Source organism: Dreissena polymorpha, chromosome 7, assembly GCF_020536995.1.
Source record: "Dreissena polymorpha isolate Duluth1 chromosome 7, UMN_Dpol_1.0, whole genome shotgun sequence".
NCBI lineage: Eukaryota > Metazoa > Mollusca > Bivalvia > Myida > Dreissenidae > Dreissena > Dreissena polymorpha.
In genome coordinates this window covers 97,971,534-97,998,788 of record NC_068361.1, presented here as the reverse complement: position 1 = coordinate 97,998,788, position 27,255 = coordinate 97,971,534, and the positions used below count along the sequence as shown (strand labels likewise).

General features: G+C 33.8%; 2 protein-coding genes and 1 long non-coding RNA gene across 3 annotated transcripts; all 3 read left to right on the top strand.

Annotated features, from left to right (window-relative positions):
* The first annotated feature begins 2,334 nt into the window (after positions 1–2,334).
* LOC127839944 (multiple epidermal growth factor-like domains protein 10) lies at positions 2,335–19,168 on the top strand. Its single transcript, XM_052368337.1, has 15 exons — positions 2,335–2,482; positions 5,303–5,524; positions 7,808–8,011; positions 8,927–9,061; positions 9,635–9,772; positions 12,033–12,170; positions 12,592–12,729; positions 13,438–13,575; positions 16,236–16,373; positions 16,794–16,931; positions 17,635–17,772; positions 17,971–18,105; positions 18,258–18,387; positions 18,522–18,655; positions 18,972–19,168. Exons 1-15 carry the CDS (start codon positions 2,416–2,418, stop codon positions 19,166–19,168), a joined length of 2,190 nt encoding a protein of 729 aa, XP_052224297.1. The 5' UTR covers positions 2,335–2,415.
* Positions 19,169–19,231: 63 nt separating this feature from the next.
* LOC127839943 (receptor-type tyrosine-protein phosphatase alpha-like) lies at positions 19,232–22,492 on the top strand. Its single transcript, XM_052368336.1, has 9 exons — positions 19,232–19,314; positions 19,502–19,575; positions 19,771–19,807; positions 19,989–20,086; positions 20,303–20,428; positions 20,617–20,762; positions 20,898–21,033; positions 21,249–21,398; positions 22,427–22,492. The coding sequence occupies exons 4-9, from the start codon at positions 20,024–20,026 to the stop codon at positions 22,490–22,492; spliced, it is 687 nt and encodes a 228-aa protein (XP_052224296.1). The 5' UTR covers positions 19,232–19,314; positions 19,502–19,575; positions 19,771–19,807; positions 19,989–20,023.
* A 2,275-nt stretch (positions 22,493–24,767) lies between these two features.
* On the top strand, positions 24,768–25,521 carry LOC127839395 (uncharacterized). The gene is made up of 3 exons (XR_008030325.1): positions 24,768–24,882; positions 24,996–25,150; positions 25,390–25,521. It is a non-coding gene; the product is annotated as an uncharacterized LOC127839395 (long non-coding RNA).
* Positions 25,522–27,255: the final 1,734 nt, after the last annotated feature.

Genomic DNA, 27,255 nt, shown 5'->3' with positions numbered 1-27,255 from the left:
TGACATTCAATATAGAATACATTACACTTTTTTCTGATTACTCGCGCATTTAATTTCAGTGTGTGACACTTTGCGTGTGAAAATATCTGAAATTTCAATTAACGTCCTGATTCTTCAAATTACATTTAAACACATAGTCTTATTGATACCTTTAGAGGCAGGATTGGTCAAAGTATGTTAAATCTTGAATTCTAGAAAGAATAAATTATTACGAGTACACGTTTAGGTATATGTTTTGTGAAACTGTGCAAATGGCACATTCAAACCACTCTGTTTGTTGAATTGTTATTGTACACATTATCATAATGTCCCTAAATTAAAACTTTGAACTTAACTTCTATGAATACGTGTTTACCACATTGCCTTCCGTATCGGCGTATGATATTACATTAATCATTGTTTAAGGTGCATACCAATGTGTAACTTAATTCCATGTCATTGTCAATGTCTGATTGAGGTTAAAGATAAATCAAGACTGGCTAGCTTTGTTTTTTTTACTAGGGTTCAAATTTAACAACTTTACAAAAATGTGAATTTTGTTCAAAACTCGCATACTTACGCACTTGGATATTAGCAAATTGTCTTTTGACGAGTTTTATTCGTCCGTTAAAATACACATTCGCTATATCATGATATATTATTTCACCGTGTTGAACATAACTTAATTAGTCTGTGGATCCCATTTATTGTCATCAATATTTTATCTGACAATATTTTCCCCATATAATCCAGTGTGTAATAGACAATTCATTTGCTAATTGATGTATGAATTAACCGTGTTCGCTATAGCCTTTAAGCTCAACTCAGCAAACAATGCTGATGGCGAGCTTCTAGTATATCGTGCTGTCCGTCGTCCGTCGTCTGTTAGTTCGTGCGGAACGTGCTTTACCTTTTCTGCTTACGATTTCTCCTTCTAGCCTGATTTTAATGAAACTTCAATAAACGAACGAGACCAAGAGGTGTAATATTTGGCGTATAACATGATATTTTAACCATGAAGTAGCAAAGACTGCAGTAAGGCAATTAAAATGTAACAAAATAATTGTTTTTTCAATGTTAGTTGTGCATTACGTATTCCAACGCATTTACATGTGTCAGTTTTATTTATAGCGTTGTAGGGTCGCGATCATGAGTACGTTAAATAGCCTTTTACTTGCAGATTTCAAAATCACCATGCCCAAGAAGATCTGTATTTCTTGAAATAATCAATGTATCTCCCTTATAAATGTTAAAATTAAATATGATGTGAGACATACATCGTGTAAATACATCAGTAAACGAATCCAGCCAAGGATACTGTGTTTAATAATTCTGTAATTCAGCCTTGGTTTGGGATAAAAGAAAAGGATTTCGGTATCATAAAAGCATGCTCTTTTTGATTCTGCATTGGTATTTTGAATTTAACTTAATATATTGCAAACACAATCAAACCAACATTTAGTGCGTCGTGGCTGTTCCGTGATCTGGTTATCAGTGTTTAAACGGGTTCTTGCAAGTACCACTGTCTGAATATATGATATCTCTTGGATATCTGTCAGGAATTTTACAGATCCATCAATATCTTCCATGCGATGTGGTTTTGAGCTTTTGTCGTTTTTGCGCTTTTGTTTATCTTTCGATGCTCGCATATCCAACCTAACAGGATTTAGGTTAAAGGGACTGTCAACCACGAATTACGAAAAAAGAAAAGTTCTAAAATACCGTTGTTTTTACAATTATTAGTTTATATTGATTAAAATATCACGACATGTATATTACATTACTTGAATAAAGTTCATATTTTCAGTATATTTGGTAAAAAAATTCGCGATGTGAAATCGAAAGTACATCGCGAAAATAGGTGACATATATACACACTATAAATAACGCAAGTAGATAGATCATTTTATATATAAAATATATACAATTCACTACGCATGCACAAATTGCATTCCTGGGTTTACCACGTGACGATGATGATCAATCTACTGGCGTTATTGATAGTTAACTGGTAGTTACCTGGTAGACATACCCAGTAAAATTTATCACCAAATATACTCAAAATATGAAAACTTAACAACTTTTTTCAAATAATGTAATATAACAGTAATGATATTTTAATCAATATAAACTAATACATGTAAAAAAACACGGTATTTTACAACTTTTCTTTTCTTCGTCGTCGTGGTTGACAGTCCCTTTAACAGCTTTGTGAAGATGCAAGGGTATAATTGTAGGCAAAGTTCAGTGCTTTGATTATCATACAGGAGGTAACAAGGAAGATTTCTATATGATCAAGATACAAAATTCAAATAGTGAAGTAAATTCATAGGGTAATAAGGAAGTCCTCGAAATCGCTCAAACTGAACAGGACGCGCCTGTATTATATTTATTTGAACGATATCAGTTGGGGCTTAAGGAGTAATAAATGCTATTATGTCGAAACTAAAAATTCTTGCTTTGTTTATAGTTGGATATTTATTGGAAATAACCACTGCTGCAGGTAACTGTATCATCATGCGATGTAGTCGAAGTATTAGTATAGCATAAGTAGTAGTAGTAGTAGTAGTATTTGTGTGTTTGTTGTATTAGTAGTAGGTATGATTAGTGTATTAGTAGAAATGTAGTATAAGTACTAGTAGTAGTAGTTAGTAGTCGTCTCGTCCAGCGTAGTGTAGTAGCAGTAGTGTAGTAAGTGTGTAGTATTCGTAGTAGAGTCTAGTCGTGTAGTAGTAGTGTGTAGTCGTGTAGTGTAGTCTTAGTCGTGTCGTCGTCGTCGTCGTGTCGTGTGTAGTGTAGTGTCGTCGTGGTGTCGTAGTCGAGTAGTCGTCGTCGTCGTAGTAGTCGTGGTAGTCGTCGTCTTGTCGTGTGTAGTAGTAGTAGTAGTAGTAGTAGTAGTAGTAGTAGTAGTCGTAGTAGTAGTAGTAGTAGTAGTAGTAGTAGTAGTAGTAGTAGTAGTAGTAGTAGTAGTAGTAGTAGTAGTAGTAGTAGTAGTCGTAGTAGTAGTAGTAGTAGTAGTAGTAGTAGTAGTAGTAGTAGTAGTAGTAGTAGTAGTAGTAGTAGTAGTAGTAGTAGTAGTAGTAGTAGTAGTCGTAGTAGTAGTAGTAGTAGTAGTAGTAGTAGTAGTAGTAGTAGTAGTAGTAGTAGTAGTAGTAGTAGTAGTAGTAGTCGTAGTAGTAGTAGTAGTAGTAGTAGTAGTAGTAGTAGTAGTAGTAGTAGTAGTAGTAGTAGTAGTAGTAGTAGTAGTAGTAGTAGTAGTAGTAGTAGTAGTAGTCGTAGTAGTAGTAGTAGTAGTAGTAGTAGTAGTAGTAGTAGTAGTAGTAGTAGTAGTAGTAGTAGTAGTAGTAGTAGTAGTAGTAGTAGTAGTAGTAGTAGTAGTCGTAGTAGTAGTAGTAGTAGTAGTAGTAGTAGTAGTAGTAGTAGTAGTAGTAGTAGTAGTAGTAGTAGTAGTAGTAGTAGTAGTAGTAGTAGTAGTAGTAGTAGTAGTAGTCGTAGTAGTAGTAGTAGTAGTAGTCGTAGTAGTAGTAGTAGTAGTAGTCGTAGTAGTAGTAGTAGTAGTAGTCGTAGTAGTAGTAGTAGTCGTAGTAGTCGTCGTAGTCGTAGTAGTAGTAGTAGTAGTAGTAGTAGTAGTAGTAGTAGTAGTAGTAGTAGTAGTAGTAGTAGTAGTAGTAGTAGTAGTAGTAGTAGTAGTAGTAGTAGTAGTAGTAGTAGTAGTAGTAGTTAAAATTCACAGATGATTTATTGAAACATGAAATAAAGCAATAGGGTCAGCAAGTCAATGTTTATGGTAACTTGAAACTTATAACAGATAACGCTTTACCTCGTAAACGAACAGATTGATTGTTTTTATTTTTATAGGCGATGAAAGTGTAAAGCAATTGAATCATTTAAGTATTACATTCGTCAGTGTAGACTGAGCATTACTTTAGTGACAATACAAGACATAATTATATAGATAATTATTTGTAATTTCATTCAGGTCCAATATTATAATGTTAATCTTATAATGAAGTTAAGATTTACCTGAGATAAAGCAAGTCATAATTGGAATTGTGTCATCACAAAATGATGAAATTATTAATGTGTGTAGCCCAAGGCTCGAATTTGCATTTTATATCAAACTATCCGAATATCAAACAAAAGATACGATCTCGTTAATGATGTTAAGATGGCTATAGCTTTCGGTCAAGTTAGTAAGTGGTACGGAAAGTCAATCGCTTTTGCAAAACACTTAGCAGTCCAGACGATACTTAATCAGATATATTGTATGAATACCCCACTTTACGCAAATCGTTATTTTATTATTATATTAAAAACACACACACACCATATATCACAAACAACCAAAGCAAAAACCTAAAAATAATAGCATAACTTGTAAAATATATTTGACATTATTACTGCTGTACGATATACCTTTGACCTTACTAATGCATATATTTACATTGTATGGTATATATTTAATAAAAATGAATAACGCACATAGATAAAATTTGATTTACAATCGCATGCTAGCGCTAGACAGTTTCCTCAATAACATATATTTTTATTCTTAAGATCAGTATAATATATATATATATATATGGCTATTGTTTTCATGATAACTTGTGCTGATTTAAGACATTACACTGATAAGTATGCATGCTGAATGCATATACAATTCCAATCGAGAACATAGATGAATGCTGTCATTCAGCTTTTAATAGTGTTAAGCATTAAGATCTTTATATTATTTATAGTAAAGCAAACTATTCCTATTGCGCATTTGTGTTCTATATATTTATTTGCAGATCAGAAAATCAAATTATAGTTAACAGACAAAATGCGCATTTATATGTCTTGAATAAGTTTGGGAAAATCGGGTTTTCCCGAATATAGATAACACAAATATGCTTTTACACGAACTTAAACATTAAGATAAACAACATAGTTACAATACATTGATATTAAGTATTAATCGGGGGCGTCGGCTATTGTTTAACGTTAGGGAGGTAAGCTGCCAGCAGATTTTTTTTTTCTCAATATTATGAGTGTAATAGCGCATGTCAAAAACGTATTTCTCCGTAGATTTACAAGTGATTAGGCAGAAATAGCATTACGTATCTACAAATTCAGATCTTCAACACATGATAACATCACTCCGTTAATAATGTGCGAACAATGTTAAACGAGACATTTGTAGCAAAAACATATGCTTTCTCAGACAACGACAGATTTACAATATAACAGAATATTTCTCTGGCATCAACGATGTGCGATTGACATATGCTTTATTAAATAACAGTTATCTTTGTATGAACAGAATTGTTTGTTTATACTTCAGACCCCATTCAGATCCCTAATTCACACATCGCGGTGACATCAAAGGGGGTTCCATACATGAGCTGGACTGCTGATGAGGTCATCGATGGTAGTGTGAATGACAAAGGCGATGCTGCCTATTGTGGATGTTGCGCAAGTCTCGAAAGACCGGCATGGGTGCAACTGACACTGGACAAGACTTATCTCGTGGACAAGATTCTAGTTCTAGGGCGTACAGATGGAGGTGCGTATCGATACGCTTAATCAATACAAACAAATTTAGGTTTAGTGATGTTAATATTATAGAATAACATCATTGGTCTTAAACTAACAAACCCGTTCGCCGTTTAGAAATCCGCTACATATATTTATTTTTGTATTTCCTCAAAGGAAGATATTTACATAAATTATTTACAATAATAAAACATGTATAATTACTTGTGCAAGCATACAATTATGCTTATAATAAATAAATGTAAACATGAGGAAGAAATATATATTAGAAGAACATCATTGAACTCTCCATATGTTTTAAATATTGTAATTAAATGATATATCCGAAAAGTGCATTCATGTTAAAATCAAACAATCTTGTTCCCTTACAATAACTATGCAGCAGCAACGGTTTGAAATAGGAATACTAAAACTAGTATGTAACTGGATACATTTATCAGTTCTTATCGATAGTTTAATGCCTCAATTATATCAATTTTAACAAAACGTCCATCCTTAACAATTTCAGCAACATAGCGGTTTCATTGTCACTGTTGATTACAATCGGTTAATAAATATAATCGGTACGACCGTTTAGACTCCCAAAACAACTTTCGGAGCGCTTTTTAAGAATAACAGAAACAAATGCAACGCACACTTTATATTAGTCTAGCAGTAATTGTATAGAGAACACTTCTTTACTCTGATGTTATTAAGTAGTGTCATAAAGATCGAAGGCTTGGATTTAAACTTGCTATATCCAACATCGGTAAGAATTTCTTTGATGATATCAAATGTTACAAAAGATTGTGACTCTGAAGTCACCACACTTTAAATATATCTTTAACTGCGTTATCCGCGATCTTTTTCTTCGATGGAATGAATCCCGAGTGTATTAAGACATTTAAAGAGATTGTACTAATATTTTAAAGTCAGGAACTAAACCTGCACTTGTCCGAACTCTTGAAGCAATTAACTAAGGTACACATCTGTTAACCTGGCCCATGAACTTTAACTTTTAATCATCGTTGCAATTAAAGTTTGTTTGAAGTGCACAGGTAGAAATATGTTGATGTACATGTATTGAATCCATGCATAAATCTATGCGCGGCTTATAGTTTTACGAAAGCGTAAGTAGTGCAGTTAATGTATTGTTCACATTCATATCAGGCTTTGGGCAGAACGGCTGATATATATAATTATCGTCATTTATGTGTTTGCATTGAAAGTATATGTTGCTATACTCTAGTTGCAGTATGTTGGCTGTTTGAATTGACGGCCGTGCTCATGGTAGGAAACGGCTGCACGTTGATTCGACTTTTATAAATAATGCCCTTTTTTAATAATTGAAACGAATATTAAGAATTTGTATAAATTTATTTTTTTTGCAAAATGCATCAACATCCATGTCCCCTGTAACTTTCGGAGCACACAATTCGTTTGCTTAATAGACATATGCTATTTCAACATTTCATACGCACGCTTTTTAGCCTATCAAGTATGCGAGGTCACGGACCGGTGATCCTCTTACTCTCGGGCGAGAACACTTATGTACGGAAAACAATTATTGGTATTTGACACGATTTGTGTGTTGCTGTTAACATGGCTGAGATTAATTGGCGTATTGCTGTCAACATTATTTTTTACAAGGTCAATAGTTAATGGATATAGCTTGTAAAACAGTCACATAAGCTGGTCGAGCATAACTCTTACCATAAGTAAATCAAAACCGAGTGTTATCGTGCGAACTAATGACATTATCGGAGCCTTTTAACTTAAAAAGTCTCAACCTTTCGCTGCGTAACAGTAGGGTAATTTACAGTTTTAATAAGCTGGACGTTCATAAATTGAATTAATCAAGAATTTCATTGATCGCCCTTCTTTTTGTTCCAACTTTACTTTGATTACTTCCACTATTTTCCTATTGCCTGGACTACATCCGCTTCTCAGCATGTGTGTGGAATTACAGGACATTGGCTAGGCTAGAGTGATTGTGCCATGCAAAAAATATTCGTGCGTAATATCAGTTGGCCAACTAGCTTTTCCACGTTTAACATTGTATGCATGAGTGTACTATGGCATAAGGTTACTGGCCATTAAAACATCCAATGTTTGATTGTGTATCTATTTCCAGCCAAAACAATTACTTATCCGTGTTGGATACTTTTGAACGATGGTATTTTATAATGATATGAGCATGAAGTTATTTTGATTATATCAAGGAACAAATATTTATTTAAACAACTTATTATTATCTAATTAAGTCAAGATAACCTTCATATACACCGTAGACGTATGTATAATATTTTTGCAGCATTTGTTCAGTTTGACAACATCACATTGTTACTGGGAAGACAGGATCGATCACTTCAGAACGAAAAGTTCACTTTCAAAAACCAGTCGTTTGCGGAGACGGTACTGGCTCCTCCACGGGAAGTATATGCTGTAGGAGTTTCGGGCATTGTGTCATCAACTATATATATGACTATATGCGAGATTAAGATATACCGACAAGCAGGTAAAATGCTATCAATTATTGAACATTTTTTATTTTGCTGTCTTTCAATAACAGAAATGTTTGTGGATTTACGATACGTCAAGATCAGTAAGGGGGATTTTTTCATCGTTGATACCGACTTGCAAAGAAGTGATATAATCCCGAAACAATTGCAGTGCAAAGCTATCTTTTTCTTAAATCTGGTTATATAATAAGATTACCTATATTTATTTTATTAAGATATTTGTCTTAAATCGCGCTCAATTTGTGAATTCACGGGTATCATGGATCCATTTGCTTATTGGGCTTTTATATCGCTTTTAAGAATGTGCTTGTTTAAAAAGGTCTCCTTTATAATATCACAATTTTCGTCTTGTTAAATTTGTAATATACTGTATGCATATGACAAATTTTTATACTCTACGGTTTAGCTGTGTGTTATATGCTTCCAACAATACATTAAATAATTTGAATACACAATCACACTAGTCCGGCTATTTTTGACAGTTGCTGCATATGTCACAATAGTATTTAATATGATGGTGTTCTTAGTTATAGCTACTATCACCATGTTCAAGTTTTTAAAATAACAATCATTCCTCAGCGTAATTCAAACCCTGGTCGTTCGTTAAACATCCGGTGTACTTCGCTTAAACAAACTACTCGGCACCCCAGTTGCACATTTAGTGCGTAAGTGCTTGGGTCTTTTATAATATATTATGATATATTTCACGTAACTAAATTGGCTTTCCAGTACAGTTGACCATTGAAGAATACTACCGATAGAGTAAGCGTCTAGAAATAGCAACGTGCCATTATGTTTGTAAATAGAGCTAAGAGTTTGTGCATTCAGTGCCTAAACATCGGACTAAGTTAAGCTATAAAAATAGCTTTTTCTCAGCACTGAACATATTTAAAAATGCTTCTTTTTTCCAGATTGTGTACACGGAACGTACAGTGCAAACTGTTCCAAAGAGTGCCATTGTCTTTCGGGTTCCTGCGAAAGTGTCACGGGCATATGTATGAATGCGGTATGTCAAGACGGCTGGAGAGGATTTGCCTGTAATGAAAGTAAGAATAATTGTATCATAAGAACGATTAGCGACCGATTAACACTAATTGAGTACGCTTGACTCTTGAAATGTATTGCAGTTTTATGGAATTTTCGGTGAGTTGAGCGATTGAAATCAGTTCACCAATGATCAGTTTACTAAAAATAAAAATAATGCCCAATATGTCATAATTGTTTTCGCTGATGTTATAACAAGCTATACGAATCGTTTTAAGACTGCGGCGACAAGCGGAGTATTTAATACTGCTATCAAAACATTTATAGAATTCCACACGTTAATTACCTAGTGATCTCCCTTGTTTCACTGTCTTAAATATTAATATCCAGTGAGAGAAATTAACACAACGTGAATCAGAACTATCAACATGATGAATTGAAAGTTCATCAGAAATAATATGTTAAAAACTGTTCATGAATAAATGACCTGTATTTTCAATTTTTATGAAGACCAGTTTCTATGAAAGTGTCCTTATATCTTGTCTTGCTGTAAAACTAAAGTTATAGCAAGCCGCAGTCTTAAAGCATTCAACGGTTTGATTTTGTTCAGCCGAATCGACATTTTATGATTACAGCTTGCAACCATGGCACTTTTGGTGCTAACTGCTCCTCTATATGTCATTGTTACGACAATGAAACATGCCATCATATTAATGGTACCTGTCCCTTAAACCAATGTGCAGCTGGATGGACGCATGACAACTGTAGCGTAGGTATGTAACAACATGCGGCCTCTTATCTAATTGACTCGATGAATTACTATTTGTAAACGTGTAAAGTCAAGCATATTAAAGATTTCATGTGAATATGTTTTAACCATTTATTATAATGTTTTTTATTTGAGAAAATGTCAAAGTATTGTTGGTGTAATATGCAAAAATTAATATAAAACATGTGTTTGACTTTTTAGGGAGCGATTAAGATGAAATAATATATAGCAATTCAAATGTTCTGTAAAAGTCGTGTTTTAACGCGCGATCAATATTACAACGATAACTTTTTTTTTTTTGGGGGGGGGGGGGTCACCTCCTTTCTCAATATCATACTTTCACAAGTCGTAAATTAGTGTCTTTAATACAAAATAAGTTTATAATTGCATTTCGCATCGTAGTTAAGTAAGTCGGTGGACAATAACAGTGTAAACCTTAATTGAGCAGACATTAATATTACAATAATATGTTACAGCTTGTAATCCAGGCATGTTTGGTTTAAACTGTGTCTTTCCCTGTCATTTCCCACAATGGAAAAAATGTGGCAATGTTCTGGCCGCTGCCCCGACGGTATATGTGCGTCTGGTGGAAAAAACATAGCTGTAGTTTTGTTGGATCACAATTAGCGATATGTCCTTGCTTTATGGGTTGTTGTTGGTGTTTACAATAGTATGTAGTGCGAGTAAATAGTTTTCTTATGAGTGAAAAAATCATATATGAATTAGTTTTACATTGATTTACAGTGGATAAACCTTTAATACGCTCACTCAATATTATTATGTTTGACCATTGTACTACAACCAAGACATGTTTTTCTTACGAAATCCCACCCCCCCCCCCTCATTTTTGCTTCTATTTAAAGTTCAGGGTAACCACTATCAACAGCAATGGCTTAAGTGCTAATTATATTTCTTAACAAATATTTTAAAGCCTGCAATCAAGGGCTCTTTGGTGAGAACTGCTCCTATGCATGCAATTGTATCAACGGTTCAACTTGTGACCATGTTTTGGGCCACTGTCCTGGTAATCAATGTGAACCTGGATGGACTAAAAGTAACTGCAGCGTTGGTAAGATTCTTATTGACGATTGATGCCAGCTGAACTAAGGCATTTATTAGCATGTGTAAGAGAGAAGGCCGTTAAAGTTTATTGTTCGGGTAAATAATGAATGCAAATATACTTGTTCATATACAATTAGTGTCATTGTATCTACTCATCTACTGTAATAATATCTTTGGTTCGACTATCACAGCGTGCGATCCAGACATGTTTGGTAAAAACTGCTCCTCCCGTTGTCATTGCCTGCTCGGAGCAAGTTGTGACCAAAGTTCTGGTCACTGTCCGGGTAACCTATGTGCACCTGGGTGGACTAGAAGCAACTGTAGCGTCGGTTAGATTTGCTAGTGACACTTTATGGCAGCTAGATGGTTAATTATGTAGTCTGTAATGATGTGTATGCATGAAAGCGGCGATATATTATAATGTGGAATGCATTGCAAAACTGTTTGGACATGCATATAACATATTACATTTGCTTTAAATATTATTTTTTGTTCGAATATCAAAGCCTGTGATCATGGCATTTTCGGTAACAACTGCTCCTACCCATGTCATTGCCTATATGGAGAAAGATGTGACCATGTTTCTGGCCACTGTCCTATTGACCAATGTGCGCCTGGATGGACTCTTCGCAACTGTAGCGCTGGTAAGATATAAAACATTGGTAATTGAATATGAAGTGTTTAATGCTTATTATGCATGCACAAATCTCTCTAATTATATCAAATTTGTCTTACAAGTATACCCCAGAACGGTATATTACATGTATTATTGACACACTACTACGTTTACTATTACTTTTGGTTACCAATGATACTCACTATACTTCAATTACAATTATTCTGTATCTTTTCTCCTTTCAAAAGAATGCGGTCAAGGCATGTTTGGTATAAAACTGCTCCTCCCAGTGTAATTGTCTACCCGGAGTAAGCTGTGATCACATCTCTGGCCACTGCTCAGATGATCAATGTGCCCATGGCTGGAGTAATAGTAATTGTAGCGTTGGTAAGATCTAACTTTTTGAGAGCTGAAAGCTAAACGTTATATTGTATCGTGGCTACGGTGTTAATTATGTTGCACGAAAAACATGTATTATAACATACAAACAAACTTCGTACTGTTTTCGAGACATGATTTAAGATAAACCTAGTTAACTATTACTGTATAACTACTAATATTACTTCCTCTTGTTTCTCCTTTACAGCATGCGATCAAGGGTTATTTGGTTTGAACTGCTCCTCAGAGTGTCATTGCCTACATGGTGCCAACTGTAACCATGTCTCCGGTAACTGCTCCGATGAGCTATGTGAGCCTGGGTGGACCAATAGTAACTGTAGCGTTGGTAAGATTAAAAGCAAGATTCATCCTAGCACGATGCTTGACTCATTCAAATGGTGTTCGCATAATTTTAAATGTTATCTTATATAAAGCAAAAGACATGTATAGAATTCGATATGTCAATTACCAAGGGATCCGCTCTGTTTCACTGTCTTCAATATAACTTCTATCCAGGGAGGAGAAATAACCACAACGCAAATCACAACCGTTGAAGTTCAACTAGACACATGCAAAGTTTATCAGAAATAATTTTAACACTTTTGAATTTATAAATAACCTGTATTTCATAATTTATAAAGGACCATTTTTCTTTAAAACTTCCTTATATCTTGTATTGATGTAAAACTAAAGTTGAAGCAAGTCGCAGTTTTTCAGGGTTCAATGCTTTGATTTTGTATAGCTTAATGGACATTTCATGATTACAGCCTGCAACCCTGGTACTTTTGGTGCTAACTGCTCCTATATATGTCATTGTTTCAACAATGAAATATGCCATCATATTGATGGTACCTGTCCCGTTAACCAATGTGCAGCTGGATGGACGCATGACAACTGTAGCGTAGGTATGTAACAACATGCGTTTTTTTTTTATCTTATTGACTCGATCAAATATCTTTTAAGACTAGTTAAGTAAAAAATGTTGAAGGTTAAATGTGAATATTTATGCACTGTTTATTATAAGATTTATATTTTAGCTTATGTCGGAGTTATGTTTGTGTGATATGTAAAAACAAGTAAAATAAGCGTGTTCGACTTTTTAGCAAGCGAATTAGATAAACTTAAAATATGGAATATTGAAGGTTTCTGTTAAAGTCGTGTTTAATGCGAGATCAATATAACAACGATAACTTTTTTTGTGTTTTCGTCACTTTCCAATATCATGTTTTCACAAATCGGAAAATAGTGTCTGTACTTCAATAGTTGGCAATTGTATTTCGCATCGTAGTTAAGTTATGTCGGGTAGACATTTACAGTTTTAACCTTAATTTAGAATATATGAAATTATAAGATAATATTTTACAGCTTGTGATCCAGGCATGTTCTGTATGTTCATAGTAACTGAAGCGTTGGTAAGAGTTCATTTTTTGAAAGCTGACAGCTAAACGTTATATTTTAACGTTGCTACGGTCTTTATAAAATTGCGTGAAAAACCTGTATAGTAGTAACATAGTAGCATCAATCTTACTGTTTTCGAGACATGATTTCTGATTAACCTAGTTAACTACTTCTGTTTAGCTACTAATAGTACTTCCTCTTGTTCTCCTTTACAGCGTGCGATGAAGGTTTATTTGGTTTGAACTGCTCGTCAGAGTGTCATTGCCTACACGGCAGCAACTGTAACCATGTCTCCGGTAACTGCTCCGATGAGCTATGTGAGCCTGGGTGGACCAATAGTAACTGTAGCGTTGGTAAGATTTAAAGCAAGATTCATCCTAGCACGATGCTTGACTCATTCAAATGGTGTTCGCATAATTTTAAATGTTATCTGATATAAAGCAAAAAGACGTGTATAGAATTCGATATGTCAATTACCAAGGGATCCGCTCTGTTTCACTGTCTTCAATATAACTTCTATCCAGGGAGAGAAATAAACACAACGCAAATCAGAAACGTTGTAGTTCAACTAGACAATGAAACGTTTATCAGAAATAATTGTATTAACTTTGAATTTATAAATTACCTGTATTTCGTAATTTATAAAGGACGATTTTTCTTTAAAACTTCCTTATATCTTGTCTTGATGTAAAACTAAAGTTGAAGCAAGTCGCAGTTTTTCAGGCTTTGATTTTGTATAGCTTAATGGAAATTTCATGATTACAGCCTGCAACCCTGGTACTTTTGGTGCTAACTGCTCCTATATATGCCATTGTTACAACAATGAAATATGCCATCATATTGATGGTACCTGTCCCGTTAACCAATGTGCAGCTGGATGGACGCATGACAACTGTAGCGTAGGTATGTAACAACATGCGGTTTTTCATCTTAATGACTCGATGCAGTATTTTTTAAGACCAGCTCAGTCAAAAATATTAAAGGTTAAATGTGAATATTTATGCACTATTTATTAGAAAGATTTATATTTCAGCGAATGTCGGAGTTATGTTTGTGTGATATGTAAAAACAAGTAAAATAAGCGTGTTCGACTTTTAGGGAGCGAATTAGATAAAATTAAAATAAGGAATATTAAAGTTTTCTGTTAAAGTCGTGTTTAATGCGAGATCAATATAACGACGATACTTTTGTTTGTGTTTTCGTCATTTCTCAATATCATGTTTTCACAAATCGGAAAATAGTGTCTATACTTCAACAGTTTGTAATTGTATTTCGCATCGTAGTTAAGTTTTGTCGGGTAGACATTTACAGTTTTAACCTTAATTTAGAATATATTAATAATAAGATAATATTTTACAGCTTGTGATCCAGGCATGTTCTGTATGTTCATAGTAACTGAAGCGTTGGTAAGAGTTCATTTTTTGAAAGCTGCCAGCTAAACGTTATAGTTTAACGTTGCTACGGTCTTTATAAAATTGCATGAAAAACCTGTATAGTAGTAACATAGTAGCATCAATCTTACTGTTTTCGAGACATGATTTTTGATTAACCTAGTTAACTACTACTGTATAGCTACTAATAGTACTTCCTCTTGTTTTTCCTTTACAGAATGCGATCAAGGGTTATTTGGTTTGAACTGCTCGTCAGAGTGTCATTGCCTACACGGCACCAACTGTAACCATGTCTCCGGTAACTGCTCCGATGAGCTATGTGAGCCTGGGTGGACCAATAGTAACTGTAGCGTTGGTAAGATTTAAAGCAAGATTCATCCTAGCACGATGCTTGACTCATTCAAATGGTGTTCGCATAATTTTAAATGTTATCTTATATAAAGCAAAAAGACATGTATAGAATTCGATATGTCAATTACCAGGGGATCCGCTCTGTTTCACTGTCTTCAATATAACTTCTATCCAGGGAGAGAAATAACCACAACGCAAATCACAACCGTTGAAGTTCAACTAGACACATGAAAAGTTTATCAGAAATAATTTTAACACTTTTGAATTTATAAATAACCTGTATTTCATAATTTATAAAGGACCATTTTTCTTTAAAACTTCCTTATATCTTGTATTGATGTAATACTAAAGTTGAAGCAAGTCGCAGTTTTTCAGGGTTCAATGCTTTGATTTTGTATAGCTTAATGGACATTTCATGATTACAGCCTGCAACCCTGGTACTTTTGGTGCTAACTGCTCCTATATATGTCATTGTTTCAACAATGAAATATGCCATGATATTGATGGTACCTGTCCCGTTAACCAATGTGCAGCTGGATGGACGCATGGCAACTGTAGCGTAGGTATGTAACAACATGCGTTTTTTTTATCTTATTGACTCGATCAAATATCTTTTAAGACTAGTTAAGTAAAAAATGTTGAAGGTTAAATGTGAATATTTATGCACTGTTTATTATAAAGATTTATATTTTAGCGAATGTCGGAGTTATGTTTGTGTGATATGTAAAAACAAGTAAAATAAGCGTGTTCGACTTTTTAGCGAGCGAATTAGATAAACTTAAAATATGGAATATTGAAGGTTTCTGTTAAAGTCATGTTTAATGCGAGATCAATATAACAACGATAACTTTTTTTGTGTTTTCGTCACTTTTCAATAACATGTTTTCACAAATCGGAAAATAGTGTCTGTACTTCAATAGTTGGCAATTGTATTTCGCATCGTAGTTAAGTTATGTCGGGTAGACATTTACAGTTTTAACCTTAATTTAGAATATATGAAATTATAAGATAATATTTTACAGCTTGTGATCCAGGCATGTTCTGTATGTTCATAGTAACTGAAGCGTTGGTAAGAGTTCATTTTTTGAAAGCTGACAGCTAAACGTTATATTTTAACGTTGCTACAGTCTTTATAAAATTGCTTGAAAAACCTGTATAGTAGTAACATAGTAGCATCAATCTTACTGTTTTCGAGACATGATTTCTGATTAACCTAGTTAACTACTACTGTATAGCTACTAATAGTACTTTCTCTTGTTCCTCCGTTACAGCGTGCGATGAAGGTTTATTTGGTTTGAACTGCTCGTCAGAGTGTCATTGCCTACACGGCACCAACTGTAACCATGTCTCCGGTAACTGCTCCGATGAGCTATGTGAGCCTGGGTGGACCAATAGTAACTGTAGCGTTGGTAAGATTTAAAGCAAGATTCATCCTAGCACGATGCTTAACTCATTCAAATGGTGTTCGCATAATTTTAAATGTTATCTGATATAAAGGAAAAAGACATGTATAGAATTCGATATGTCAATTACCAAGGGATCCGCTCTGTTTCACTGTCTTCAATATAACTTCTATCCAGGGAGAGAAATAAACACAACGCAAATCAGAAACGTTGTAGTTCAACTAGACAATGAAACGTTTATCAGAAATAATTTTATTAACTTTGAATTTATAAATTACCTGTATTTCGTAATTTACAAAGGACGATTTTTCTTTAAAACTTCCTTATATCTTGTCTTGATGTAAAACTAAAGTTGAAGCAAGTCGCAGTTTTTCAGGGTTCAAGGCTTTGATTTTGTATAGCTTAATGGACATTTCATGATTACAGCCTGCAACCCTGGCACTTTTGGTGCTAACTGCTCCTATATATGCCATTGTTACAACAATGAAATATGCCATCATATTGATGGTACCTGTCCCGTTAACCAATGTGCAGCTGGATGGACGCATGACAACTGTAGCGTAGGTATGTAACAACATGCGGTTTTTCATCTTAATGACTCGATGCAGTATTTTTTAAGACCAGCTCAGTCAAAAATATTAAAGGTTAAATGTGAATATTTATGCACTATTTATTAGAAAGATTTATATTTCAGCGAATGTCGGAGTTATGTTTGTGTGATATGTAAAAACAAGTAAAATTAGCGTGTTCGACTTTTAGGGAGCGAATTAGATAAAATTAAAATAAGGGATATTAAAGTTTTCTGTTAAAGTCGTGTTTAATGCGAGATCAATATAACGACGATACTTTGTTTGTGTTTTCGTCATTTCTCAATATCATGTTTTCACAAATCGGAAAATAGTGTCTATACTTCAACAGTTTGTAATTGTATTTCGCATCGTATGAAAGTAAAGTCGGGTAGACATTTACAGTTTTAACCTTAATTTAGAATATATTTATAATAAATTAATATTTTACAGCTTGTGATCCAGGCATGTTCTGTATGTTCATAGTAACTGTAGCGTTGGTAAGAGTTCATTTTTTGAAAGCTGACAGTTAAACGTTATATTTTAACGTTGCTACGGTCTTTATAAAGTTGCATGAAAAACCTGTATAGTAGTAACATAGAAGCATCAATCTTACTGTTTTCGAGACTGATTTCTGATTAACCTACTTAACTACTACTGTATAGCTACTAATAGTACTTCCTCTTGTTTCTCATTTACAGCGTGCGATGAAGGTTTATTTGGTTTGAACTGCTCGTCAGAGTGTCATTGCCTACACGGCACCAACTGTAACCATGTCTCGGGCAAGTGTTCCGATGAGAAATGTGAGCCTGGGTGGACTAACAGTAACTGTAGCGTTGGTAAGATTAAAAACATTTTTACTTATTATATGGTGTTCGTATTATTTTAAATGTTATCTTATGTAAAGAAAACCTCAAAAGTCACTTGCATGCAAATATACGGAATGCATGCATACTCCTGTGACAATCCATGGTGTGTAGATAATTTTTATCGCATACTACTATTCGCATTATATTCCTTTTATTGCTGTCACACAGTCTGTAAATCTGGCTTCTACGGGCAAAGCTGCTCTATGAACTGTCACTGCGACACGTGCCATCACGTCAATGGATCCTGCTTAATGTCTCTTCAATGCCACGATGGATTCAGTATGGAAAATGGTTTCTGTACACGTAAGAAAGTATTGTTTTCAGTATTAACCGTGAATGCTTCACGAAACTTGTCTTTACCTTCACAGAACTCGCGCATGAACATACAAGAACAGAAATATACATCAGGTTCTATATGTAAAGTACCATTTTATGAATATATTGTTCCATTTCAGCACACAAACAGATAGGAGAAAGTAGTACCGTAAACGTGGCTGGAATAGTTAGCGGTTGCGTCGCAGCTGTTGTTATCATAATAGGAATGACTTTATTAACCTTATATTGCAGGCGGCAAAAACTACATGTGTAAGTTACTGTTGCATTTAACAATATTATAATATTACAATACAAAGTAATAGATCTAGTTGCGGACTTTTATTTAGTCCATTGTTAAATAACAATATCATTCCTTTCAGATCTTATGATTGATTTAATTTCAGTAAAGAATGTCGTACTAAAATATCTACATCGGCAAAAGTAGAGACAAGTTTCTATACGAGATTTGATCATCTCGATCGGGCTAATGATGGAAAAAACGACTCCGTAGAAGGCAAAGCGAACGTCGCTTTAAAAAGTACATGAACATATTTTTAAAATATAAGTGCACATACCTATTAATGTTTCATTTTATATTAATAAAGGTATAAGCGAAACATATTGATTAGTAGACATTATAATTAACATTTCTAAAAATAAACTATAAACGCCCAACTGCACATATATTGTGGAATATACTATCAAAGCAGTGAAAGCACCGTAGGGCGTGAATGAATATGCGAAAATGTTTAATTTCTAATAACGAGCATGTGAATATGTTGTGACATATTATAATAAATAGAACATAACAAAATAATATAATAATAAAAATAATATTTCTACTGAAACTGCAGATGTCAGCAGTTTATTGTCTGACAAAGAGAATCCCGTTTCTTGCGATGACAATGATTACTACAGCTTCAAGACACTAAGCCCTGGAATCAGAATCCATGAACTCTGGGACTACATTCACGGAAAGTGTCAAAGTGGTTCAACATTCTTTGAAGCAGAATTTAAAGTAAGTAATGGTCCAAACATAAAGATTAAATAATTACTTGCAAGTTTCATTATTAAACATAGTTGCACCAACATCATTATTCTATTACAGAAAACTAAGAAGTGGGCTTCTCCATAAGCATGACATAGCATCCTCCGAAGAAAACAAAGGCAGGAATCGCTACAAGCAGATTTATGCATGTACGTTAAGTGTTTTTATTTTGTCATGTCTAGTAATACAATATTTATAAGGTAAATTACTTAAAATACGGTATCGTAATATTTCATAGATCGTTGTTTCCGAAGCACTTCATCATAAATTTAAACCAGAAATTCGTCTTATTACATAACGGTCCTAATGATATAACATACGCTGATTTATTTTCAGACGACTATAACCGTGTGCCCTTGACACCAGAGTTCGATGGAGAATCTGAATATATCAACGCGAGCTACATACACGTAAACGTTTTATTTCAATTATATCAGTGCAATCCTTATCATCAACATGTTTTTTTTCCCATGAATATCTTTTCATCTAAATTGTTCCAGAATTGGCTTGATAAATAACGTTTAGAGATAATTTAATGATTTTTTTAAAGGAAAATGTAAATTATAATACTTTAAATAATTTTATTTGATTTTGTTGAAATGTAGGGCTTTGAGAAGGCAAATAAATTCATCGCTTCGCAGGGTAAGTGAAACAACGTAATACATCGAAAACAAAAACAACACATCATAATAGAGTATATTGCATGTATCTGTTTAGTAAAACGAATTACTTTCTTTCGGTAAAAACATTTCGCAGAATATGTTGTATCAATTTAAGCTCACCGGTTAGTATAAAACACACATATTAAAGTCGCTTTTCAAAGGTGCAACTCAGAAAAATTTAGATGACTTATGGCGTATGATATGGCAGCAGAGGGTGGACAAGATTGTGATGCTGACACATTTGATTGAAAAGGGAACGGTATTGACTTTATCCCTGATGTTGAGCTTCCAGTACATGTTATTTAAAATCAAAACATAAGCATAATTATAGTGCCTCATATATGATAATTGTTGATATATATATATGTTGACAATATTATAGCAAACGTATTAGACTGTTAAAGACACGTTGATATTGTATCTCTCATTATGAAACACAAATTAAAAGTGCTTTAAACAAAATATTATAATGCAGATGAAATGCTTACAATATTGGCCTGAGGAGTTGAATGGCGTATGCAAGTATGGACGAGTTGACGTCAAGTACGTTGATGTCGAGGAGATGTTTGATTACAACATCAGGACTTTCACACTCACGAAGGTCTGTTTCAATATCGTTATCGTTACTGCAACCGGTCTACAGAGGGCTGTTATTTTATTATCTGCCCAAACGTGTTCTATTAAACGAGTATTATAGATGTACAAGCAAGCATTTGATCATTCATTATTTTATTCACTTAAATATTTTCGGTATTCTTAAATATGTATTGACTGTATTGGGGTCAACAGGGACAGAATACCAGGGTGGTCAAGCAGTTTCATCTCAAATCGTGGCCAGACAAAGGTGTTCCCGACACGGCCTGGTGTCTTGTAGACTTCTGGAGAACAGTGGATACTCAGGAAGAGCACCATTCACCCATTCTGGTTCACTGCAGGTATACTAGTATGAATTGAAAAATACGATATTTGATATTAGTTTTGTAATGATACGGGTTGTTTGCAAGTAAACAGAATTATGCTACTATCAACATTCGATGAACCAAGCTAAAGATTACGTATTGTATTTACAGCGCTGGTGTTGGGCGAACAGGAACATTTATTGCTCTCGACAATCTTATTTCACAAGCTCAAATTGAAAACTGTGTCAGACCATTCCAGATTGTCGAAGCTTTGCGCGAACAAAGGGTTAGCATGGTTCAAACAAAGGTGAATTGATATTTACTTTTAAACAATGAAAATCTCTGTATCAAATATTTTCCCTTGCGTTTGTGTTGAACATGTGTTGCCATCAAAATGTTTAGAATAAATGAAGGACGTACCAGATAGATATTTAAGACAAAAACGCATGGTTTAATGCACATTCACATGCATATTGTATTTTGGGAACTTTGCGCTCCAATACTGTACTAGTCTATATACAGGAACAATACACATATCTTCATGAGGCCCTGGCGGAAGCTCTCCTGGTTGGGACACACCACGTGATGACTAGACAGTTCGAAAGTGTCCACCAGTTCATGATTGGAAAAGCCAGTAATTTGACAACTACTCGACTGGAGAAACAGTTAGAAGTAAAATAATATATAAGAATATATAAATAAATTAGTATCCTGTGTGCAAAATCCATGTCCATTCTTTTTCCGTCTACCCTTTTTTCCGTGTACAATGACGGTTGTGCCCGAATTATTCGAAGGCAACATTCTTAGCGATGCTTATAGTATTTACTTCCGTATTATTTGACAAATGCTTTGTTTGATTATAGGTATCCATAGGCTTATTTTCGTAGAAGTGTCAAAACGAATTAACTGTAGTCCTAACGGACATCAAACACGTATTCTCCATCTTCGAGTTAAAACAAGATTTTTGGTCTGAAGGATTATTAAATGTTGCAGAAATTCATGTTTTTCGGCTGTATAAAATAGAACCGCTATCAATTATTTCAGCCGTATAATACGTTGCTTTATTGTACAGATAATTCTACATCAGTATATGGATAAATATATATTGTATATAATGTCAAAAAACTCACTCGTCGTATAATTGAAGTACATTCAAGCATGTTTGTTTTTGTCTTTCTTCAGTGTACACTTTTGGAAACAGAATCTTAAATGAATCTAAAAAACAAACGTATTACATTACAAGACGTACATTTTCATTTGAAATAAGCGCACACAATTCTTAATAGAACAAACCTGAACGCACACACGATATTAAAAACAAACAACAGAATATGGGATAAATGTAAGGAATTTTAGCGATAACATATGAACTACTGAATGGCGCAATTGTTTTGAGCTACGTCAGACTTGTACAAATAATTAGACTTGCATGTCGCAGGCCTGCTTATGAACTTTTTTTCTAGATTTGTTTTCAATACATGAACTGCACTATTTGGAATTTCAGCTGTGCATGCTAAGTGTTGAAAGTCGTGAAGGACATTTGCCACCAGTGGCCAGTCAAGAGGCAGAATATGGCAATATTGGGACACACTTGGCTGAAAGTAAGACAATAGTTTTGATAAAACAACAACATTATCTGTTCTTAAATATCCACTTAATATTAAGTTATAAAGTATACATATCTTTCTTTTCTATTGAAGTTGATGCATATCGGCCTCAAAATTATAGAAGGAGTGAACCCACAGCTGAAATGTATCTCCCTGTAAGTTAGCTCTACATAACGTTTCATTAATTTATTGAAGCTGATATAAATTGATAATGTGGTTCTTTTGTTTAATGTGACATATTTAACAGTGCATGCGAACCAACACATACGAGTTATTGTAATTTGCATTTTAAACATCACATACATTAAAAAGATAATTAATTGTATTCAATATAATATGGTATTGCATTTTAACAAATAAGACAATGTTTTAAGAAGATGGTCATGTACACTAAGGCGCTCACTTAAGACACGAAGAAACCTAACTCTTCTGAGAACAATACAAGTACTTTCTTAAAACATACATTTTTAATTTATTATCCATTTTTATTTTCGAACTTGGCTGTAATATCTTATATAAGAACACATGGTTTAACAAAATGTCAGAATGATTTCACAAAATGCGACCTCTATAGTGTTTATACAATTTTCGTTTAGATCTAATCTAGTGACCTAGTTTTTGACATCGCGTGACTCATTTCCGAACTCAGCCGAGATTTCATTGGAACATTTGTCCTTACTAAGTTGCATTAAGACGGGGCAATAATATTGGCCACCAGAGCGTTAACCAAGTTCCACTATAGCAATATAATGAAAATCGTCCCGCGTCCTGGTGGCCATGTTTTTAATAGACCGAAACTTTCGACTTTGGCAAAGATATCATGATAACAAATGTTCTGACCAAGTTTCATGAAGATTTAACAATACATGTGAATTGAAGATTTTTAACAATGATATACTTTATTTGTATTTGAAACTGCTTCCCTCCCGGAGACAATGGTTTCAAACAAACCGGAACTATTTTTCAACATCTAAGATAGCAATGCTACAACCAAGTTTCATAAAGATTTAAAAATAAAAGTCAAACAAGTTTTATTAAGGTTTTTCCAAAAGCCACATAAGGGCAAATTTAAAGTTATATGGCGGTCATGTTTGAAACGGACTGAAAACATTTTCGAACTCGACCCACTTATCATAAGAACAAATGTTCTGACCAAGTTTCATGAAGATTGGATGAACAATGTGACTTCTATATTGTTCACAAGGTTTAAATACAACCATACAAAAAATCGTCTCTTCCTGGCGGTCATGTTTTTCACCGAACCTGAACAATTTTAGATCTCCACTAAAATATTACTAAAACAAATGATCTGACAAAGTTTGATGAAGATTGGACAATAAATGTGACTTGTATAGTGACCCAGATTCGAATATGACCAACGTATTATAAGGGCAAATATGCTTGCCAAATGCTATTACAATTGGACAACAAAAGTGGCCTCTGTAGTATAAACAAGGTAAATGTTGATGACAGACGACGAAGTTTTTCATATTTGGTACAGATTCACAGGATAGTGTTGTTTTAATTTTCATAACGTATCGTTAACAAATGAAAAATGCTTAAATGTGATGGATCACCTAATTTATAAAATGTTAAAAGTTTACAGCGATGTAAGTATATTTCACAGACATTCAATGGAAAGACGTGTATGATTGTGCTCCCCAAACCAACTGAGAAACAGCTGGCTATGTTTTGGTCCCGTCTGGATCAGCTTGGCTCTATAACGGTGATCGATTTTGCATCGGATGACATTGAACTGGTAATTTTACTTTTGTATTGCAAACATTTTATTTGATACACTCATATTTTGGCTATATCTAAGCATATCGGGATTGTTTTTGTGTTAGTGTAATGGGTAAAATGGATTTCTTTCAAAAAGATTTATGATTAATTGTTGCAATATATTATTGTTTGTGTCAAATGTGCAACAACTGTATATTACACCATTCTTCTTGTTAACAATATATATGATCATTTTCTAACCTTGTAAAGAATACTTGTTTTTGAATGGCTTAGCCAGGTGTCGTTCTGGCGGTGTGTTATTCAGCTTGTCCCATATTATGTTAGTTTCTCTTCACATCCAGTCAGTAACGTTATAAATCGCCAATTATAGAAACTAGATGAAGTGATTTAAGAAAGTACAATTAACTGTTCTCCTGTTATAACGTTATTTCTGACGAAAGAATGGTGCTCGGTCAGATAAATTTGTTACGTGTCTTCTTCCTAGCTCTTCACGATGTGATACACGGTATTGTATGTAGGTTTGGGCGAGCTACGCTCTCGCCCAATATTAATTTACTGATTTCGTATTACACCGTAAGGCGTCTGTAAGAACCGTCTCATTAATAATATTATGTTTTACTGAGTGAAATATATAATTATGATGTTATTTATTCCATACAAATATGTATTAGCCTTTCTATTTACATCGCTAGAAACACATACTAATAGAAAGAACAGAAAGGGAACAGGCAACAAAAGGCCCATATGTTATCAAAGAGGAACAACAAAATGGATTTGTTGAAATAACTTATTTCATGACACAAGAGGTACATTAAAGATAATCATTATTTAATCGTGTTCAATTTATTTCAATTATAACATTTTTATATTATTGCTATTGTTGACTTTTAAAATCTCTCTTTTAAATACAAAACAAAAGACTTGCAGTGGCAAAACCATAAAACACTTCGTGCTGTCTTCGTGGAAAGGAGTGGATATACCGACAGACAGGAAAACACTGCTTGAGATGATAGAGGCGGTGCACACTTGGCAGCCCGAAATGACAGACGACACACCGATATTGATACTAGACAAGTTAGTAGAGCTAGTTGACAGATTATTTTGATATAACAAGCTCATACCACCTTTTCAAATGTAATGTATTGGAAATTTTTAATGTGGTATGCTGGTAAACATATAATCTACTACGAATTCCAAGCCTATATATTGACTATTAAAAAGTAAAGTGTACATGTATTCCTCTTGTCTCTTAAGCGTTTGAAAAACGTATTATTTAAAAGTATGAGTTATATCCGATAACCAATTATTTGCAGTTGCGGCTTTCAGAAATGCGGAGTCGTTGCTGTTTTATTGAACGAGATCTATCGCATATTACAACAGAATGGGCGGATCAACATTTTACAATCAGTCAAGACAATGATGTACGGAAAAAGCCTCCTCATCCGCAGCAAGGTAGGGTTACTTAATACACTTGAAATTAAACGGATTGTATGTGTCGTTGAGGAAGAAGTTGAAACACTGTTAAGAAATGAATGTGTATTCACTTTACGAAACGTTCCCTTCTTTTACAATGACATATATTGTCTTTTGCAGATGCAGTTCCAGTTCTGCTATGATGTGATATTGGACTATGTTCAGCAAAAAGGGCTTTATCAGAATTTTTAATGTTACAATGCCATATAAGGTGCTATATTATATAGTCTCCGTGTTACTTCCGATTAGGAACATGTATCAGTTTGTAACGATTGTTTTCGTCTGATGTTTGCATGAGTTGCATTATTAGTTAAATATGGGTTTTATTTATAAAATACGTGTGTATAGCCACTGTTGCAACTTGTTTTGAAGTGTATATCCCTGATGTCGATACTATAAACCTTCATTTCTTCCGATTTGATTAACTGATATAGGCTATATTTAGATCTAATACTTTGTTGCGATGTAATGGTGTAAGGTTAAGGTTTTATGGTTTTAAACATCTAATTCGATCGTCATGTGCTGCCCTGCAATAAAGTTAAGTTCTGCCGTGAATGGCATGAATTAAGGACATTGTACTGAAAATATACATCTTCTGCCTCTACTGTAGACATACTTTGTATATATGTTTCGAAGAAAATATATGTCCCATTTACCAAAGCGCACTGTTACTTGCATTAATGCAAATTACATGTATTGTGTTGCTGCTTTACTATGCTCTCTTAAATATCGTTTTATCAACTTTAAGTTGTAAAAATTAATAGGCGTTTCCTTATTTTATCGGTTTTGATCAATCAATATACTCAATATTATTTAATAATCTTTAAAATGGGTTTTGCGTTTGCTTAAAGTGTTTGCTAATTATGAACTTAAGTCAAATTTCAGTTGTATTTATTGTATTGTTAGCCAGTTTATTTCGCATTTATTATTTTAGTTATTATTTAACCTAATCACCGCTTTGCAATTATCTTTAAACATGGTCCATATTGCATGCATATAAAGTATTCGTTTAACCATACAACCATAATATGACTTAAATATTATATTTACCAGTAACCTTGACTTTTTTTATTACGTACTCTATCGAACGTAATATAAATTCATTCGAATCAATACAATACAGACAACATCCACTCTGTTAAAATGATCAAATATCCTACAAATCATGTAAAATTACGATGAAATGATCTTCATATCGTTATAACTTTTTTTTGGCAAAACAACACGTGCCGTTCTACAATAATGAATTGAGCCAACACTACGGGTGTCAAGATAAAAACATAAAGTGGCATTTGAAACTTGAATAAATTCTAAAAATAATCGTTTGAAAAATGTTTCATTTGTGAATATAGAATGAAAATACTTTGACAGATCTCACCCAAGCCATTGCCTCGTCTATATTCTTAAAAACATCTCATATACCATTAGTGTTGCAACAATTTAAATATCTAAAAAAAATAATCCTGAAATCTGATGCAATATGCTAGATACCAACGATATATCAATGTGTACATGTTTTCATTTTTAATAAAACGTTTATAACGCTTTGCTTTTATCTAAAGTACATTTTGATAAAGTGATATTGGTCAGTTGCAAAACTGTCTATATATCAGATAAATAGTGAGTTCCGCTGAACTTTCAGTTAATATTGTCTATTCTTAGAACGTTCAAAGGTTTACATATTATTTAAAGTTCTGAAAATATTA